The 22,436-nt window shown below is 43.4% G+C and overlaps 1 protein-coding gene across 5 annotated transcripts in view; it reads left to right on the top strand.

Annotated features, from left to right (window-relative positions):
* The window catches only part of THRAP3 (thyroid hormone receptor associated protein 3), a 115,718-nt gene that overhangs the window by 56,167 nt on the left and 37,115 nt on the right, over positions 1 to 22,436 (top strand). For all 5 annotated transcript variants that reach the window (XM_073562706.1, XM_073562700.1, XM_073562717.1 and 2 more), the window contains one exon: positions 10,331 to 10,480. In XM_073562706.1, coding sequence (XP_073418807.1) covers positions 10,353 to 10,480 — 128 coding nt within the window. In that variant the 5' untranslated portion in view covers positions 10,331 to 10,352. The remainder of the gene's footprint in view (positions 1 to 10,330; positions 10,481 to 22,436) is intronic.

The raw sequence follows: 22,436 nt of genomic DNA, 5'->3' as shown, positions 1-22,436 counted from the left end.
AACGGCCGCGATCGGTGCTAATACCGATCGTGGCCGTTCAAATAGGTTGTTAGCTGCCATGTACAGCTTACCTCAGCGGATGATAGGCGCTATCATCTCGCTGTACACCCACAGTCACCTGCAAAATCCATCAATGGGGGAAAGTCATGCCTCCGCTCTCTGCGCGTTGGGGTGATGTCATTACACAGCGCCAGAGGGATGTCATCACACAGGGCCACAGCCACTACGGAGCACTCCTCCTCTCCTCTAGCGTGAGCAGTGGCGTAACGACAACGTTGTGGACCCTGGTGCGAACTTTCAAATGGGGCCCCCCATGCCAAAATACACGCACATCTCCGCTCCGCACACCTCAAACACGTGAGGCTCCGCTCCGCACACCTCGTACGCACGAGGCTCCGCACACCTCGTGCGCGCGCGGCTCCGCTCCGTCCACCTCGTGCGCGCGCGGCTCCGCTCCGTCCACCTCGTGCGCGCGCGGCTCCGCTCCGTCCACCTCGTGCGCGCGCGGCTCCGCTCCGTCCACCTCGTGCGCGCGCGGCTCCGCTCCGTCCACCTCGTGCGCGCGCGGCTCCGCTCCGTCCACCTCGTGCGCGCGCGGCTCCGCTCCGTCCACCTCGTGCGCGCGCGGCTCCGCTCCGTCCACCTCGTGCGCGCGCGGCTCCGCACACTGCGCCGCACACACGCGGCTCCGCACACTGCGCCGCACACACGCGGCTCGGCACACTGCGCCGCACACACGCGGCTCGGCACACTGCGCCGCACACACGCGGCTCGGCACACTGCGCCGCACACACGCGGCTCGGCACACTGCGCCGCACACACGCGGCTCGGCACACTGCGCCGCACACACGCGGCTCGGCACACTGCGCCGCACACACGCGGCTCGGCACACTGCGCCGCACACACGCGGCTCGGCTCGGCACACGTCGCACACACGCGGCTTGGCTCGGCACACGTCGCACACACGCGGCTCTGCTACACGCACCCGGTCAACCCCTTCTGACCCCACACATACAGTAAACTTACCCACATCCAGCACCATGGCAACCAGCACAGCAGAGTCATGCATACACTGAGGCTCCTGATCATGTGACCCCTGACTCCTCCCCCTCCTGTGACCTCATCCCAGGTCCTGTGCACACAGAAAACACAGCCATGGCGCGCATCTGAATGCGTGCCTTCCCCCTTCTACCTGCCTCAGGGAGTGTAATTTTTCTATTTTGTGTTGTATTTCTTCTATGGAATTTTGATGATTCTGTAACAAATGAGGCTACTTCACTAGCAACCATCATAAAATATGTATATTTATAATCTATCTTAAATACCTATTTATTCAAATCTTTAAAGTTTCACTTTGGAATCCGTCATGGCATCACCTCTACAGGCTGTCTATATGGACATGCAGGTCATAGAAGGTTGAAAAACTGAAACCTTGTTATTTGATATCCCATGACTTAAGTAAAATGTGGATTTCTCTGCAATATATAATTAGTGTTAAAAAAAAACAAAAAACCTCTGGGCAGGATTGAGAATCTTCCAGAGCTTATTTTAAAGCTACGGTCACATGACCATAGATTCTCTCATCCAAGAGCATCTGGCTGATTATGCAAATGAAACTCTGATCAAACACCGATCAGTGTCTGCATAGTGTAATCTGATTCACTCAGATGAGCGAATCGGAGCACATTGTAAGGAGAAGATGGAGATCAAAAGTACTCCATCTTCTCCATTGTGTCAGGGCGCTGAAATTGGACGTGTGATGCCCCATAGACTAACATTGGTCTGATGTTTGTGGGAATGCACTAGAACCAAAAATGCGGTCGTGTGCTCCTGGCCGTAAGTTTAGCCATACCTCTGTGGGTAAAATTATCCCCTTCCTGCTTGTGTGATGTCAGTCTCCGTTCATGAAAGCTCTAGTGCAGGGGTCCCCAACCTGTGGCTCTCAGGCCCATGATATGTGGCTTTCGACTGGCTGCCAGCTTGGTGCATTAGCATCAGACCTAGCAAACAACTATGAAGAGCAGATCTCCAGATAGTGAATTTTGTGAGTAGCTCAGTACAGAAAAGCAGATCTGAATGTGCATATTCTGGCCTTGGGGGTTTGGAGATAATTCAAGTATGGTAAGCTGGAGACTGGATGATGTGAACTGTCAAGAGGAGATGCTTAAAACTGGATGCGACAGTGTGGTGAGGGTCGTTGATTCAAGAATACTGAGTGGGGGTAATGTGGGTACTTCTGGCTTTTGGTACACTGCCTTGGTGTAATTTCAGTGAAAAAACTTTGGCTGTTATACCAGTAATGGGGCAATGTGTCGCTATTATGAGGTGGGCGGGAGCTGGATGTGGCTCGTCACTCTCTTTTGGACCTAAATGTGGCTCGCGGCCCTCTAAAGGCAGAAAGGTTGGGGAACGCTGCTCTAGTGGCTTCCCCTTGTTAGGGCACTGGCTTCAACTTCCTTCTGCGTGGCTAGGTGGTCCCTGTGAAGAAGAAAATTGAAGCTAGTGCCCATAGAAGGGCATTAGAAATGAGTGGCGATCTGTGCTGCCCTCTTTTTTTTTTTCTGAATTAGCTATGTTTGGTAAAAGAGCCAGACAGCCTTCTTCATTACACAACAAAGAGCAGCTGACAGCACAACGGAGGAGTAGATGCAGGTTCAAAGGTTCATGGACCCAAATGAACAATAGTCCAAATATGGAAGAGGAACAGCATCCGGTCTAGGTGAAAAATTGTATCAAAAATGTATTCTGCCAGTACAAAATACAACGTTTCGGCCATATTGTGGCCTTTTTCAAGTATAACATAACAGCACATATGGTGGCCTTTTATAGTGTGGCACAGCCAATCACCATTTAGGTAACACCCATCACAAAAAATCCATACATAAAATACATATAAATACATCCATCAGATACATATATATTCAATAGCACAGTTTATCTAGTCGTTAACAGTAATGGTCATAATCATATTAGAAATATTGCAAAAGCATTTCACATATAAACAACCATCCCCAAATCAGCCCACCAATGATCGTGATGCATCAAAGGTATCCATAGAAATAACGCACCAATCACTTGCAATAATACATATCCATGTATAAACCGCCAATCCCTAATCACATAATAATGGCGCCAACCCCAAAGGACCAATCATATGAGGACTCACATCCTTGTATCGGCAGAGTTCCCTCTCACCCACATGACAACATCAGCAAGAGCCAGGTTGTATCGGGCGCGGTCTAGTGACGTGCACCACCAGGTCACGGCGCGGGCGCCGTACATCCCCGCAGACCCGGTCACGTGACGTCTCCGTCACAGAGCACCGCGCATGCGCGGTGCCATGCAAGGGATCAGCCACACGAACCGCCCACCGGGGGGGACCGCGCACGCGCAGAGACCCACAGCACGCGATCACACAACGCACTCCCTCACAAGCTCGCGCATGCGCTGATTAGCGAAAACAAGTGTAATACCACACTTGAATAAATGAGTCCACACAGATAGGCCAAAGTGCTCCCAAACAACGCAGCATATGAGACATTTGGAATCAAGGAACCATATCCATAGTAACTTTAATAATATTCCATACTTTACGAAATCCTTGATTCACATACGTTGCACATTATATAAGGAGCAAAACTGGGATAATTACAAAAAAAGAAAAAAGGAAAAGAGGGCACGGGGAATGGCAGGCAAGAAATAACGACAAAAAATCTCAAAGGACAACATCCTCTTCGTAATTCAGGACTGTTCAGTCCCCGTGTCCTCCACTCCATCCAAATGTATCACCTATAAACACCAAAACATAAAAAAACATTTAATTAAAAGACCATAAAAGGCCACATAGACAAATATACAACCACATCAAAGGATAATGACACAAAGTGAGGGATTAGGTGACACAAGTATGTAGATTGTAATCCAAGTTCAAACCCCTTGGTTGCAATGTATCGAGAATCGATATCCATCTCAACTCTTTTTTCTTCAACATCTTAACCCTATCACCCCCACGTCTCAATACAGGAACCCCATCTATTACTCTAAATCGTAACTGGTTCACTGAATGTCTACACTCCAAAAAAAAATGCTTCGGAATCGGCAACTCCACGACTTTAGTCCTAATTGAACTCTTATGCTTACTAATACGAGCCCTAATCTCCATGGTGGTCTCTCCTATATACATAAGCCCACATGGGCACAAAATCAAGTAAATCACAAAACTTGACGAACACGTATACCTTTCTTTAATAGAAATTTTTTTCCAGTTCGAGGGTGATTGAAACTATCACCCTTTAACATGTTGCCACAACAGGCACATCCCAAACATGGGAAATTGCCCATCTTAGGAGTACATATTGTCCTTTGTATGTTGACTTTTGATGAACCAATATCTGACCTTACCAATTTATCTTTAAGGTTGTATCCACATCTATATGAAAGCAAAGGCCTGTCCACAAATTCTGATATATGAGGCAGACCCTTCTGTAAGAGGCTCCAATGTTTGTTCAGGATACCTCCAATCCTGCCACTAACTGGGCAGTATGTTGAGACAAAAGGAACACGTCTCATAGGCCCTTTAGTTCGCTTACGGCTAGAATCCTCCACCGATATATTTTGAGCCTTAACTCTATAAGAATTAACTCGATCCATCGGGTAGCCCGTATTAACAAATTTTGTACACATCTGGTCCAATCTTAAATCCAACTTATCATCCTCTTTGACAATCCTCCGTACACGTAACATCTGACTCCATGGAAGTGACTCCACCATCTGTCTTGGGTGATTACTATCATACACCAAAAGACTATTCCTATCTGTCTCTTTTACAAAAAGATCAGTATACAGAGACTCATCTTTCTTATAGACCAGCGTGTCCAAAAATTGGACCTGATCATAAGAGTGGGTCAATGTAAACTTCAGCTCAGAGAATACATTGTTCAATTCATTTTGAAAATCAAGAAGATCCTCCAGACTACCATCCCAGATACAGAAGATATCGTCGATGTAGCGCCACCAGGCCCGGACATGGCACCAGTAGATGGAATTGTACACATACCGGTCCTCGAATACCGCCATATAGATGTTAGCATAGGTTGGGGCCACATTGGACCCCATGGCGGTACCCCGCAACTGTAGGTAATAATCATCCCCAAAGAGAAAAAAATTTCTCCTGAGGATGAAACCTAACAGTGCTAGGACCAGTTGTGCACACTCTGGCGCCATGTCCGTGCCTGTCGGCACCACATCGACGGCCTCCAAACCCCTATCATGCTCAATGGACGTATATAGAGAAACCACATCAAAGGATGCAAGCACCATATGAGAAGTAACTTTAACGACACTAATTTTCTGCAAAAAATCATTTGTGTCTATAATATAAGACCGTGCTGAGGTAGCAAAACATCGCAATACTTTGTCAAGATAAATCGAAACCTTACTACATAATACTATGGGACGCCCAGGTGGATTCTCCAAACTTTTATGTATTTTCGGTAACGTATATAGTATTGGTGTCTGGGGAGCATCCACCACCAAATATTCAGATAGCTTCTGATCAATGAGTCCATTGAGCAAGGACTCATCCACCAAGAGCCGCAGTTGTTGGTCGAGCGAGATATTGCACAATTGAAGGGAGAGTTTCGGGGTCAACATAGGGGGAATCTTACATACTCTGAAAAACAGGCATTGGATAATCTTTCAAAAAATACTGCTATTACGATAAAAGCTGCAGATAAAGGTGGTGCGGTAGTTGTTATGGATACAGACAAATATAAGATGGAGATTCTTGGCCAACTTTCTGATACTGCAGTGTATGTTAGATTGACTAGTGACCCCACCCCCCGTTTCTTGAGTGAATTGCGGCTCTTGGTGGATGAGTCCTGGTGGTGCGCGTCACTAGACCGCGCCCCTGATACAACCTGGCTCTTGCTGATGTCATGTGGGTGAGAGGGAACTCTGCCGATACATGAATGTGAGTCCTCATATGATTGGTCCTTTGGGGTTGGCGCCATTATTATGTGATTAGGGATTGGCGGTTTATACATGGATATGTATTATTGCAAGTGATTGGTGCGTTATTTCTATGGATACCTTTGATGCATCACGATCATTGGTGGGCTGATTTGGGGATGGTTGTTTATATATGAAATGCTTTTGCAATATTTCTAATATGATTATGACCATTACTGTTAACGACTAGATAAACTGTGCTATTGAATATATATGTATCTGATGGATGTATTTATATGTATTTTATGTATGTATTTTCTGTGATGGGTGTTACCTAAATGGTGATTGGCTGTGCCACATTATAAAAGGCCACCATATGTGCTGTTATGTTATACTTGAAAAAGGCCACAATATGGCCGAAACGTTGTATTTTGTACTGGCAGAATAAATTTTTGATACAATTTTTCACCTAGACCGGATGCTGTTCCTCTTCCTTATTTAGGCTAGTTTCACACTAGCGCTTTTAAGCGCAGCGACGGCCTGCGCACGACCACCGCTAAGCCCTGTCACGCCTCCGCTGGTAGCTCCGCCTACCGGCGCATGACGCTGCATGCGTCCTGCATCCCCTATCTTTATCACTGGGGGCGCAGGCCGTGCGCAGTATGCGTTTGGTGGCGCATGCGTCCTTTTGACGGTGCGCCGACCTGCGCCAAACGCAACCTGCTTCAGTTTGGTTGCGCTCGGCGCACCGTCAAAAAGGCGCATGCGCCGCCAAACGCATACTGCGCACGGCCTGTGCCCTCAGTGCCAAAGATAGGGGACGCAGGACGCATGCAGCGTCATGCGCCGGTAGGCGGAGCTACCGGAGTAGGCGCGGCAGGGGGCGGGGTTTAGCGGCGGCCGTGCGCAGGCCGTAGCTGCGCTCAAAAGCGCTAGTGTGAAACTAGCCTTAGCCTTCTTCATTACGTCACTAACAAAAGGGGAAGGAAGGGATCTGCCTATACGAGGACAAAAGTAGAAGTATACATCTCAAATCCCAGAGAAGAGTGCTAAAACCAGAACATTGCTGCAGATTTGAGCTATAAAGTATATTAGTAAGCTGAATTATTTTACATTTCATACCCATAAAGAATTCAAATACTATATTAAAAATAGGTTTTCGAAGCTGGACATCCCCTTAATATATTTTACAAGAGTTGGCTCTTGCTGTGATGCCCTTTCACTATAGATGGCGTTGAGGTTTTAAAATACATGCTGGCAGACAAAGTGCTAGAGATTTATTGGAGCAGTGCTTTTTTAAGCTTCATTATGTAGCCATTAACCAACAGAAGAAATGCAACAAAAAAGGAGAGCCGCAGCTAAGCTATGATCTACTTTACTAGTTCACAGATCCCAACCTGCAGTGAAATACCGTAAATTGTGCTTTTGCACTGTTCTTGGCATGTCTTGGTAAATACCACTTGTGTTCCCTATGAACTAACAATCCTAGGGCATCTTTGAGGTTTCCACCCTATACTTTAGGTCATTTATGCTAAACAGAAAGCGCTTTCTGGTGTGATCTGAGAACTGCCTACGCCTTGCCTAGTCGCACATATCAAACTACGTGGGGATCATTGTAATGACCTCTAGAAGTTCATTCTCTCTGTGCGTTGACTACTAGATCTGTTTTGGTACAGCTGTGATCCTATAATAACTTGCAGGGTAAGGAACCCAGGATTAGTAGAGATTAGTTGTTAAACAGGTGATAGTTTGTAAATATTTTGTGAAAAACTGGTTGTAAAATGGTCTTCTGTAAGGAAAGTGTAACTTGACTAGGGTCAGCTGTTAATTGTTCAGCAGCAAATTAATCCACTTGTCAAGTGACAGGAGCATTACTGCTGGGCTCCGTTCACATCTGCGTTGAAGTCAACACACAGCACTATTTTTCCATTCAAAATGCTGGCGACCTGAGTGTAAGGCTGAATTCACACGTGGCGTTTTTTTCGCGTTTCTGTGGCGGTTTTATCTGCGCGATTTTGCCGCGAAAAATATGCATCCCATGCATTCCTATGGGATTCCGCAATGCTGTGCTAATGCTGCGGTTTTTACCGCGGCGGAATCGCTTCGCGGTAAAAACCGCAGCATGCTCATTAATTTACGGAATCGCGGCGATCCCGCACCCATAGGAATGCATTGTTCCGCTTATTTCCCGCATGTGGCTGTGCACACCATGCGGAAAGTAAGCAGAACAATTGCGGATGGTACCCATGGTCCGGAGGAGAGGAGACTGTCCTCCGGGCTTTGGGTACCATATCCCTGTAAAAAATAGAATTTAAAATAAAAAATATTGTTATTCTCACCCTCCGACGTCCCGCGCAGCCTTCCCGCTTCTCTCCACGCTCTCGTTCCCAGTAGTCCTTTGCGAAAATGCTCGCGATGACGTCCCTTCTCGCGGGATCGCAAAGCCTCGCGGTCATTTGCGCGACGTCATCGTGAATTACCGCGAGACGTCGCGATCCCGCGAGAACTGACGTCATCGCGGGCATTTTCGCAAAGGATTACTGGGAACGGATGCGCGGGACGTCGGAGGGTGAGAATAACACAGTTTTTTTTTTTTTTTTTTTACATTCTATCTTTTACTACTGATGCCGCATAGGCAGCCTCAGTAGAAAAAAAGTTGGTCACACTCGTCAAACACTATGTTTGACGAGTGTGACCAACCTGTCAATCAGTTCTCCAAGAGATGCTACAGATCGCTTGGAAAACGCTAGCATTTTGCAAGCTAATTACGCTTGCAAAATGCTAGTTTTTCCGCGGGAATTTAAAATGCGATTTTCCCGCGGACTGGAATTCCGGAATTCTCTCGGTAATTTCCGCGAGAATTCCGGTACGTGTGCACTTAGCCTAACTTGGCAAACTTAGTAAGTCAATGAGATGCGGCAGGCACCACAGGTGATATGTGAACAGAGCCTATTATTACTCTAAGGACTCATACTCACTTGCGAGAGACTCTCACGATTCTCGTGTGAGTCTCGCATGAAAACCTGGCACTGCCGCCAGCACTGGGACCAGAGAGTGCGGCTGCATAGAAATACATGTAGCCGCACGCCCTGGTCCGAGTGCCGGCAGCAGTGCCAGGTTTTCATGCGAGAGACTTGCAGGAGAATCATGTGAGTCTCTCGCAAGTGAGTATGAGCCCTTAGGCTGGCCCAAGCTGATGCTCTTGGGAGTGAGTAACAAATTGGCTTGGGTCATGAAAAATATGGTTGCCTTGATAATTTTATAGCATAGAATAAGCACTCCTGTGGAAAAAAAAACATGTTGATTACATGCATTGATTATTCCTTTCTGTACAGGAAAGATATATATCTTTGTACCGTGTTACCCAGTAGATAGAAAAATATTTGGAATTAATCAGTGGTTGATACCTTTTCAGTTAGCCATTAAAAGGTATCAACCACTGAGGACTCAATTCCAAATATTTTCCTTTCTGTAGACATTCTAGAAAGGTTTCCTAAAATGAATTGATTGTGATTTATGGGTTTGTGCCTGCGTGGCTACCCTGCACATAAGTGTACTTTGAACCGAATAGAGTGTGCTCCCAAGTTTTTGTTTTTTTTTTTCTTTGTAGTGGGCATCCAAAATTTTCAGTGAATGCTAAATAACCTTTTAGGTAAAAAGGAACTCTTACTACTGTTAAGATCAATGTGAAAATCAGTACAGAATAGACCTAAGAACAGGGATATAAAAGTTGGACATTAACTTAGGGGAACTGTCACCAAGTCACAATTGTCCAATTTTCGCTATTTTTATTCCCACTGTTCCACTGACGCTTGTGGTGGTTGTTGTTTGTTGCTTTTTATTTTACTGTGCCGTATGGTTCCAGAGATTGGCCTTTTTTCTTAATGCTACTTTTTATAGTCTGTATCTAAGGGGTGTTGCCATCAGGTTAATTATGCAGATCAGCCTAAAGACACATCCCCAGAGATCCTGTGACGCCTCAGGATCATTAAAAAAAAGACTAAACAAAAATGTGGATTTTCAAAAATAAATAATTATTTGGGAGCAGCAGGAAAAATTAAAATAAGGCAATTACGGTACTTGCCGCTTTTGACCCTTGGATCAATGGCCGCTTACCACACTCATCAACTTGTTTGGAAATAATTATACCTAAGGATACATGGGGCACATGTACAATCATACTGGAACTGTAAACCTGGTATAGCTGACATGGGAGACTGTGGCTATGTTTCAAATTGATATGGAACTTAAACCATTCATAAAAGTAAACTTTTGTTTTTTTTTTCACCAGAACATCAAATTTTATGTATGTATGTTTATAAAATTGAGAACTCAGATTATTTTATTGATTTATTAACTATGCTTTTCAAACTCTGTTTAGATTGCAAGGACTGATTTGAAGGATGTCCAAAAACAAGTCAAAGTCCAGATCGGGGTCATCTCGCTCTGTTTCCCGCTCAAGATCTCGCTCATTTTCCAAGTCTAGGTCCCGCTCGAGGTCACTCTCACACTCTCGCAAGCGGAGGCACAGGTAAATATTTTGCCAAACTATACATCTTATGTAATTGCAAGTTAGTGTTTACCACAATTTTGCAGCCCATAATTATTGACTTTAGTTTGACGCTTGTAATGTATATGGTTTTTATCTAATGCTCTTCATTGTATGGAATGGTGCACTCAGCAGTTCTGTACGATACAGCAAAAAAGTATACCTGATATATACTGGGCCAATAGAGACAAAAAGTACACTCTTTGGTATCCATTGGCTTGAAGGGACTGTTTTGGCACAGAATGTTCAAACAAAGTACAAGCTCTCAGTGCTTCATGACATGGCCAAACATGTAACACACCAGTTTCTTTTCCTTTTTTGTCCACCCTCTTTGACCGCTCTGGCTTCAGAAACAGAAAAAGGTGAAAATAAATGGAAACCAAGCAGATGGGAAATTGCATTTAAATGATTGGCCACGCCAAGGTGCACTGAACTTCTGTTACTTAGTTTGAACAGTCATTCTGTGCTGACAGCATGTTGAGTATTTGTTTGTAGACCTTTCTGCAAGGTTTCTGCATCTCTTGGCATAAAAAATGCTGTGGCAAAAGCACGTGTTTTAGGTACGTTTTTACTCATTTTTGTATGTGTTTTTTTTTTGCACGTTTTTGTAGAGCAATGAATTGTTTTTTTTGAGCTAAATAAATATATTAAAAAATGTTTTGTAACGTAATTTCTTGGTTCAACACCTACTTTTTCACTCTGATGCAGTGGGATCAGGGTAACGGGATTACGGCTTGGGCAGCAGCTGTCGCTGACACCAAGCCTTAGGTTTAGTAATGAAGAGGGTGTCGGCCAGAAACCCTCAGTACTAAACCAGTAAGTACAGTTAAATAAACAAACACACACTGTCACCAACCTATGTAGTAGTGTTAACAGAATGAACCTGCATAGGCTGTAACCAAACAGCAACAGGCATAAATCAGCGTGATACCTGTTAATTAAAAAAAAAAAATTGTGGGCTCCCGCATAATTTTCATAACCAGCAGGGGGAAACCTGAGGGCTGCTGATAATATTCTGGGAAAGAGCCAGTAGCCATAAAGGTTCCCAGGCTACTAATATCAGCTCACACCTGTTTGTTTAGCCTTTACTGGCTAATTTACAGGGCGAACCCAATTTGACTTGAGGTCCCCCTATAAAATCTAAATTAAATAGCCTAGGAAGGGCACCTCCCAAACTGAAAACATGAGCATTCGGCTGCCCCAGAAATGTTGCATCCATAAGATGCCCCAGTTCTGGCACTTAACCTTGCTCTTCCCACTTGCCTGGTGTGGTGGAAAGTGGGGTGATAGTTTGGTGGGGGGATTGCTGCCACCTTTGTATTGTCAGGTGACATCAAGCCCAGAGGTTGGTAATGGAGAGGTGTCTCGAAGACACCCCTGTTATGAATGGGTCACCGAGGAGGAAAACTAAACAAGCTAAGTCACAGAAAACCAGAGAGGTTGGTAACTATGCCGATTGCAGACCCCTGATCCTAACCACACAACTAGCAGCAGCCATGGAGCCGTTCCTACGATGAATCTAGACGCCTCGTCACAGCCGGAGGACTAAGTAAGCCTAAAGCAAGAAAAGGGGAAAACTAACTGCCCCAGAGCAGACCCCAAAGGAACAGACAGCCCCCCACACATGTATTGACGGTGAAACAAGATGAAAACACAAACACAGGCAGGAAAATAGGCTGAGCAAACGATGGGGCCCAAACTAACTAGAAAGGACAGGAAAGGAAAAACACTCTGCAATCTGCCCAAAAAAACCCTACAAAAATAATGTCCAACACTTCTGATAACAAAATTAACCCTGAAGTCACCAGACTTCTCCCACTATATCAGCACTCTGAAATATTCTGAGACAGAGCAAAAAAGAAGCCAATCTAATAAGAGCAAAAAGCAAATTGGCAAATACAGATAAATAAGAGTGGAAATTCAGCACAGCCCCAGCCGGGGCTGGCTGACCACACAAAAAACTGAATAGACCAACAAAATCAAGTGTGAACATTAGCAGAAACACTTAGTTTGAGATGACTGGAACAGAGATGAAAACCAAGACCTGAAAAGCCAGAAGGAATCACCAGCACCAGAATCACCAGCACTTGGTCTTTTTTGAAGGCACACTGAACCAGCATGGCTACCACAGCATCTTGCAGCGGCATGGTATTCCATCCGGTTTGCGTTTAGTTGGACCATCATTTATTTTTCAGTAGGACAATGACTCCAAACACACCTCCAGGCTGTGTAAGGGCTTTTTGACCAAGAAGGAGAGCGATGGGGTGCTACGCCAGATGACCTGGCCTTCACAGTCACCAGACCTGAACCCAATCGAGGTGAGCTGGACCGCAGAGTGATGGCAAAAGGGCCAACAAGTGCTAAGCATCTCTGGGAACTCCTTCAAGACTGTTGGAAGACCATTTCCGGTGACTACCTCTTGAAGCTCATCAAGAGAATGCCAAGAGTGTGCAAAACAGTAATCAAAGCAAAAGGTGGCTACTTTGAAGAACCTAGAATATAAGACATATATTTTCAGTTTCACACTTTTTTGTTAATTATAACTCCACATGTGTTTATTCATAGTTTTGATGCCTTCAGAGTGAATCTACAATTTTCATAGTCATGAAAATAAAGAATATTCTTTGAATGAGAAGGTGTGTCCAAACTTTTGGTCTGTACTGTGTATATGTATATGTGTGTGTATATATCTAATATATAAAGTTCAAAGTGTGTGTGTATGTATGTATGTGTGTGTATGTCCAGGATAGGCATCCACACCGTCGCAGCTACAGCCAGAATTTGGCACAGTCTCACGTCTGGACCCCGAGAGCATCCTAAGCTATGTTGTGAGGCGAAATTTTAACCCTGTGCGTTCCAATTCACCAAACAATTTTGCCCCTATCTACATACTGGGGAAAAGTGTGTGTGTGTCAAGCCCCGCCCCTCATTATGATGTCATAATGCCCCTATCTACATAATGGGGAAAGTGTGTGCGTATCAAGGCCCGCTCCTCATTATGATGTCACAATGGTTGCCATGGCGACGCTGATGTCATCATGCCCCGCCGCTCATTATGATGTCATAATGGTTGACTATGGGATGGAGGATGTGTGATGGGTATATGGGAACTGGACTGTGGGATGGAGGATATGTATGACCGGTATATGGGCACGGGACTATGGGATGGCGGATATGTATGATGGGTATATGGGCACGGGACTATGGGATGGAGGATATGTATGATGGGTATATGGGCACGGGACTATGGGATGGAGGATATGTATGATGGGTATATGGGCATGGGACTATGAGATGAAGGATGTGTGATGGGTATATGGGCACTCGACTATGGGATGGCGAATATGTATGATGGGTATATGGGCATGGGACTGTGGGTTGGAGAATATGTATGATGGGTATATGGGCATGGGACTGTGGGTTGGAGAATATGTATGATGGGTATATGGGCATGGGACTATGGGATGGTGGATATGTACAGTGCCTACAAGTAGTATTCAACCCCCTGCAGATTTAGCAGGTTTACACATTCGGAATTAACTTGGCATTGTGACATTTGGACTGTAGATCAGCCTGGAAGTGTGAAATGCACTGCAGCAAAAAAGAATGTTATTTCTTTGTTTAATTTTTTTTTAAATTGTGAAAAGTTTATTCAGAGGGTCATTTATTATTCAACCCCTCAAACCACCAGAATTCTGTTTGGTTCCCCTAAAGTATTAAGAAGTATTTCAGGCACAAAGAACAATGAGCTTCACATGTTTGGATTAATTATCTCTTTTTCCAGCCTTTTCTGACTATTTAAGACCCTCCCCAAACTTGTGAACAGCACTCATACATGGTCAACATGGGAAAGACAAAGGAGCATTCCAATGCCATCAGAGACAAGATCGTGGAGGGTCACAAGGCTGGCAAGGAGTTGGGCCTACCTGTCTCCACTGTTGGGAGCATCATCCAGAAGTGGAAGGCTTATGGAACTACTGTTAGCCTTCCACGGCCTGGACAGCCTTTGAAAGTTTTCTCCCGTGCCGAGGCCAGGCTTGTCCAAAGAGTCAAGGCTAACCCAAGGACAACAAGGAAGGAGCTCCGGGAAGATCTCATGGCAGTGGGGACATTGGTTTCAGTCAATACCATAAGTAACGTACTCCACCGCAATGGTCTCCGTTCCAGACGAGCCCGTAAGGTACCTTTACTTTCAAAGCGTCATGTCAAGGCTCGTCTACAATTTGCTCATGATCACTTGGAGGACTCTGAGACAGACTAGTTCAAGGTTCTCTGGTCTGATGAGACCAAGATCGAGATCTTTGGTGCCAACCACACACGTGACGTTTGGAGACTGGATGGCACTGCATACGACCCCAAGAATACCATCCCTACAGTCAAGCATGGTGGTGGCAGCATCATGCTGTGGGGCTGTTTCTCAGCCAAGGGACCTGGCCATCTGGTCCGCATCCATGGGAAGATGGATAGCACGGCCTACCTGGAGATTTTGGCCAAGAACCTCCGCTCCTCCATCAAGGATCTTAAGATGGGTCGTCATTTCATCTTCCAACAAGACAACGACCCAAAGCACACAGCCAAGAAAACCAAGGCCTGGTTCAAGAGGTAAAAAATCAAGGTGTTGGAGTGGCCTAGTCAGTCTCCTGACCTTAACCCAATTGAAAACTTGTGGAAGGAGCTCAAGATTAAAGTCCACATGAGACACCCAAAGAACCTAGATAACTTGGAGAAGATCTGCATGGAGGAGTGGGCCAAGATAACTCCAGAGACCTGTGCCGGCCTGATCAGGTCTTATAAAAGACGATTATTAGCTGTAATTGCAAACAAGGGTTATTCCACAAAATATTAAACCTAGGGGTTGAATAATAATTGACCCACACTTGTATGTTTAAAATTTATTAAAATTTAACTGAGCAACATAACTTTTTGGTTTGTAAGATTTATGCATCTGTTAATAAATCCTGCTCTTGTGTGAAGTTTGAAGGCTCTAACTTATTTGCATCTTATCAAACCTGCTAAATCTGCAGGGGGTTGAATACTACTTGTAGGCACTGTATGATGGGTATATGGGCATGGGACTATCGGATGGAGGATAATTATAATTTGTTAGTTACTATGCCCGGGCAGCGCCGGGATCTTCAGCTACATATATATATATATATATATATATATATATATATATATATATATATATATATATAATATATCTCGTATGTGTGTATGTATATATATATATATCTATGACTTATCTCAGCTAAGACAAAGCCTAGATCCTCAGGCTACATTCACACCATGGGCGTAGCCAGGATCAAACCTAGGTTGAGGTGTGGCAGAACCTCATACTGCACACCCCTACACTTGAAAATAAGGCCTGCACCTTAAGAAGATGTGGTGATGAATGCAGTCTGTTTATTTCAACTATCAATTGTTGTTGATGTGTTACTGAAGACCAGCAATGCCTGTCCTGGGCGTCCCTTTGGGCAGCTATGAGGTGTACCTGACTGGTGCTTAAAAACAAAAAAAAAAAAGTGTTAGTCTGTGTGCTAGCCGGCTTTCATTCGTTTTGGTACAGATAAGATATGGATAGACAGATGTGGATAAATGGATAGAGCAGATTTCTAATCTGCGTTTTGCTATTGAAAACATTATCTATGAGCTCAAAAACCTTTCAGGTGATGCAGTTTTTTAAAAAGCTGATCTGCTTTTGCAGCTGAAAAACGTATCCTCAAAAAACGCAGCAAAAACGCTGTGTGTGAATGTAGCCTTAGATCAGGAATAGAACAGCCATTTATAGGACATTTCATAACTTTCCCAAATTCCTATGAAAAAATATTTAGCACATTCTGCATTGAATTACTGTACTCAATTTATTATATATTTTAGGAGTCTGAGTCGGTCCATTTTATACCGAATCCACCAAAATGAGCTCCGACTCTGACTCCACAGCCCTGATTGGAAGGTCATGTAAACCTATACTCTCCTACTGCAAATGTAGTAATATTGCAACGATCATAAAGTGCTTGTGCTGAGAGAGTCTATCATTACAAACTGATAATGTGGAAAGCAGGGGCATAAAGTAAATGAACTGCCCGTACCCAAGTTATAAGGGTTGCATGCACTTATCCATGTTGCAAGGTGCCGGTGCACAGACCACAGAATTCCTAGGGGCCGACCCCAGACGCGCGTTTCGCGTAAGCTCTTTCAATGGGGAAACGTGCTTCTGGGGTTGGCCCCTGGGATTTCTGCCTCTGTGGAAAGCAGGGTCGGCCCCTGCTTTCCACATTATCAGTTTGTAATTAATGGTAGACCCTCTCAGCACAAGCACTTTATGATTGTTGCAATATTACTACATTAGCAGTAGGAGAGTATATGTTTACATGACCTTCCAATACTGTATACTCATGTAATTTGTGGAACTGCCTCTTACCCCTAACGCCTCATTCCCAGGGCTTCTATTGTGGATCCTATCTTTTCCTTCCTCAATAATTTTTGTATCTAAGATTGTTTACCTGTTATTGTATCAAATCATGTTTAATTTTTGACGTCAGCACTTCAATTATCTTTATTTAGAAATAAAAAATAGCATAAAGAATGGGAATGTTAATTTGTTTTCAAATGGCAGTCTTCACCATTTGTTTTCTTCAACTCAGTCATTCTGGGTGAGCCGTGTGAAAACAAGGGCGCACTTTAGGGGAAGGCTAAACCAAGCATTTCATGATGCGATGGACAGGGGCACTGCTACAAATTTGGCACATCTTGTTCAGCTCTAACCATAGAAATTTAAGCCTCCATTTATGTGCAGACATAGATTTGTTCCACTTCAGTTGTATTTAATTTGTTTGTGCAAATGTTAAATTTATCCTGTGTTTGTCTTCATAAAATTAATTTTTTAAGCAATTTCAAATGCTTGGTGATAAACCTCAATGACACAAGTGGTTTTTTTTTATTATTCTGTTACATTTAAACATGTATCCTCCCCCACCCTTTGGTGTTTTTCAAGTCCTATAGATAATCTTATGATAAGTGCCCCGAAGATTCTACAGCATGATTAATTTTGAAGAATAAAATAGAAAATTGTTTGTTAATTTTAATTAGTTATCCAACAGCTCATATACAAAAAAAACTAATCATTAGAAGATACTTTATTATTAATTTGTTACAAAAATTTTGAAAAAACTTTTTAGAAATGCAGGCATGAAAAAATGCTGATCATATTTTTTAAATCCAGCAGAGTAAATTCCAACGCCAGGTAGGGGGTAACAACCTGTTTAACCCTATAGGGCCCTATAGCTCACCCCTGCCTGACAGCGGAGGTTGGCACCTTCTTGGAACGCAAATGGCGCCCCCGCTCCACGGCGGCTTTCCCTAATCGGCCTGTTGAATCCTATCTATAGAAAACCAAAACTAGAAACAACAAATGGCCGGGTTCATCAAATTCACAATCAACAATAATAAATATCCTGTGCCACAAACCACCACAAACAAAAAACGGGTGAAAATAGTAGCTGGAAACAAAATTACTTAATGGGACATATAGGGAGGAAAGATAACTAGAAGTCCCTATTTGATAATCTCCCTGCCTAACAGCGGAGCTTTTTCACCCTACGTTGCTCTGGTGCCCCCGCTCCACGTAGGCTGACCCTTACACTAATAACCTAAAAACTAAAAAAGGAATCTGGATATGGCAGGGCCCAAACACAGAAGGTGTATATAAGGATTAATCTCACAAAATCCTCCCAAAAAGTCAAATAGTCATGTGTCTACAAACGAATCCAACATGCAGGGTTATAGCGAATGATAAACAGGGAAGTGCAAATGGGAGAAATGGACACTTATCGATAATCTAAAGTATACAATTAGTGACCTCCTGTAGGTACACATATTAACCATTTCTAAGGTCACCAATAGTTATTGTTGCATCCACTCCCACAAAAATAAGCCATTATCCATACAGCTCATATTGCACTATACCCAAAAATAAGCCATTATCCACACAGCTCATATTGGACTATACCCAAAATGAAGATCAGCAAAAAATAAAAGATTCACAAGAACTTAGCTCATCGCTGATAAGGTATCTCCTCAACGCGTTTCCCTCCTGTAAAAGAAGTTCATCAGGAGGCCCATGGTACTGTTATATGCACCCTCCTAGCATTAGATGTAGCGCCTGGTTGCAGGTGTTTGTGCAAATGTTAAATTTATCCTGTGTTTGTCTTCATAAAATCAATTTTTTAAGCAATTTCAAATGCTTGGTAATAAACCTCAATGACACAAGTGTTTTTTATTATTATTCTGTTACATTTAAACATGTATCCTCCCCCACCCTTTGGTGTTTTTCAAGTCCTATAGATAATCTTATGATAAGTGCCCCAAAGATTCTACAGCATGATTAATTTTGCAGAATAATCTTATAAACTGAAACGCTGTTCGTGTAGGCACTACTTTGAAACAACACTTGGGCATTAAATAATACAGCAAATATGCAGTGTGACATGGTGTCTGTGAATTCAGATTTTTTTTTAAATGTACGCTTTAAAAATACAATAATACGTTTTATAAAAGTATGCTTAACCCCTTCACCCCCAAGGGTGGTTTGCACGTTCATGACCGGGCCAATTTTTACAATTCTGACCACTGTCCCTTTATGAGGTAATAACTCTGAAACGCTTCCATGGTTCCCGGTGATTCTGACACTGTTTTCTCGTGACATATTGTACTTCATGATAGTGGTAAAATTTCATTCAAATAATTTGCGTTTATTTGTGAAAAAAAAACGGAAATTTGGCGAAAATTTCGCAATTTTCCAACTTTGAATTTTTCTGCCCTTAAATCACAGAGATACGGCACACAAAAAACTTGATAACTAACATTTCCCACATGTTTACATCAGCACAATTTTGGAACAAAAATTTTTTTTTGTTAGGAAGTTATAAGGGTTAAAAATTGACCAGCGATTTCTCACTTTTGCAACACCATTTTATTTTTACGGACCACATCACATTTGAAGCCACTTTGAGGGGTCTATATGATAGAAAATACCCAAAAGTGACACCATTCTAAAAACTGCACCCCTTAAGGTGCTCAAAACCATATTCAAGAAGTTTATTAACCCTTTAGGTGCGTCACAGGAATTTTTTTGAATATTTAAAAAAAAATGAACATCTAACTTTTTTTCACAAAAAAAATACTTAGGTTCAATTTTTTTTATTTTACCAAGGGTAACAGGAGAAATTGGACTGCAAAAGTTATTGTGCAATTTGTCCTGAGTACGCTGATACCTGATATGTGGGGGGGGAACGACTGTTTCGGCGCATGGCAGAGCTCAGAATGGAAGGAGCGCCGTTTGACTTTTTCAATGCAAAATTGGCTGGAATTCAGATCGGACGCCATGTCACGTTTGGAGAGCCCTTGATGTACCTATACAGTGGAAACCCCCCACAAGTGACCCCATTTTGGAAACTAGACCCACCAAGGAACTTATCTAGATATGTGGTGAGAACTTTGAACCCACAAGGGCTTCACAGAAGTTTATAACGTACAGCGGTACAATTAAAAAATCATATTTTTTCCACGCAAATGATCTTTTCACCCCCAATTTTTATTTTCCCAAGGGTAACAGGACCCTAAAAGTTATTGTACAATTTGTCCTGAGTACGCTGATACTTCACATGTGGGGGTAAACCACTATTTGGGCGCATGGCAGAGCTCGGAAGGGAAGCAGCGCCATTTGACTTTTTGGCTGGAATTGAGATGTACCAAAACAGTGGAAACCCCCCACAAATGACACCATTTTGGAAACTAGACCCCCCAAGGAACTTATCTAGGTGTGTGGTGAGCTCTTTGAACCCCCCAGTGCTTCACAGAAGTTTACAACGCCCGGGGGTGAAAATAAAAAATTCGTATTTTTTCCACAAACGTGATCTTTTAGTCACCATTTTTTTTATTTTCCCAAGGGTACCAGAAGAAATTGGACCCCAAAACTTGTTGTACAATTTGTCCTGAGTACACTGATACCCCATATGTGGGAGAAAACTACTGTATGGGCACACGTCGGGGCTCAGAAGGGAAGTAGTGACGTTTTGGAATGCAGACTTTGATGGAATGGTCTGCGGGTGTCATGTTGCCTTTGGAGAGCCCCTAATGTACCTAAACTATTGAAACTCCCCACAAATGACCCCATTTTGGACACTAGACCCCCCACGGAACTTATCTAGATGTGTGGTGAGCACTTTGAACCCCCAAGGGCTTCACAGAAGTTTATAATGCCCGGGCATGAAAATAAAAAAATTGTATTTTTTCCACAAACATGATCAATTAGTCCCCAATTTTTTTATTTTCCCAAGGGTAACAGGAGAAATTGAACCCCAAAAGTTGTTGTCCAATTTGTCCTGAGTATGCTGACACCCCATATGTGGGGGTAAAATACTGTTTGGGCGCATGGCAGAGCTTGGAAGAAGGGAAGGAGCACCATTTGACTTTTTCAACTCAGAATTGGCTGGAATTAAGATCAGACGCCATGTTGCATTTGGAGAGCACCTGATGTGCCCAAACAGTGGAAACCCCCAATTCTAACTCCAACCCGAACCCCAACACACCCCTAACCCTAATCTCAGCCCTAACCCTAATGGGAAAATGGAAATAAATACATTTTCTTTTAATTTTATTATTTTTCCCTAACTAAGGGGGTGATAACGGGGGGTTTGATTTACTATTTATGGCGGTTTTTATTTTTGGCAGCTGTCGCACGCTAAAAGACGCTTTTTATTGTAAAAATAGTTTTTGCATCACCACATATTGAGAGCTATAATTTTTCCATATTTTGACCCACCGAGTCATGTGAGGTCTTATTTTTTGCGGGACGAGTTGACGTTTTTATTGGTACCATTTTCGGGCACGTGACATTTATTGATCGCTTTTTATTCCGATTTTTGGGACACAGAATGAACAAAAACCAGCGTTTCATGAATTTCTTTTGGGGGGGGGGGTGCGTTTACACCGTTCCGAGTGCGGTAAAATTGATAAAGCGGTTTCATTCTTCGGGTCAGTACGGTTACAGTGATACCTCATTTAGGTCATTTTTTAATGTTTTGGTGGTTTTATGCAATGAAAACTATTTTATATAAAAAAATAATTATTTTTGCATCGCTTTATTCTGCGAGCTATAACTTATTTTTTCGCTGATGATGCTTTTTTTGCTGCTCGTTTTTTGCGGGACAAGATGACGTTTTCAGCGGTACCATGGATATTTATATGCGTCTTTTTGATCGCGCGTTATTGCACTTTGTTTGGCGGTATGATAATAAATCATTATTTTTTGCTTCGTTTTTTATTTTTATTCTTTAAGGGGTTCACTAAAGAGGTTAACTAATGGGACAGTTTTATAGGGCGGGTCGTTACGGACGCGGCGATACCTAATATGTGTACTTTTATTATTTTGTTTTTTTATTTCCAAAAAATGGATTTATTGGGGGAATTTTTTTTTTTTTTTTTTCTAATTTATTTGGCGATTTTTTTTTTTTTTTTTTTTTTTTTAATTATTTTAACACTTTTTTTTGTTTTTTGTTTTTTTTAACTTTATTACATAGTCCCAAGTGGGACATCACTGTTCTGTGACAGATCGCTGATCTGTCACATCACAGATCACTGATCTGTCACAGGAACTACTGCAGACTTCCTCATGCCTGCGCTTTGCAGGGACTGAGGAAGCCAGCTCCCTGCAGGCCCCCAAAGGCCCCGTCGCCATCTTGGATTCGGGGGCCTGCATGGAAAGAGCCCCCACAGCAGCGCTGCACATTGCGCTGCTGTGGGGGGCTCAGGGAAGCACGGAGGGAGCCCCCTCCCTGCCGATGCTTCCCTTTAACCCCCGGTACACCGCGATCATGTTTGATCGCGGTGTGCAAGGGGTTAACGTGTCGGGGGCGGTCCGTGACCGCCCCTGACG

This window comes from Dendrobates tinctorius, unplaced genomic scaffold (genome assembly GCF_039654945.1).
Source record: "Dendrobates tinctorius isolate UK_male_01 unplaced genomic scaffold, ASM3965494v1 ptg000015l, whole genome shotgun sequence".
In the NCBI taxonomy this organism is placed as follows: Eukaryota; Metazoa; Chordata; class Amphibia; order Anura; family Dendrobatidae; genus Dendrobates; species Dendrobates tinctorius.
This window is presented reverse-complemented; position numbering and strand designations above follow the sequence as displayed.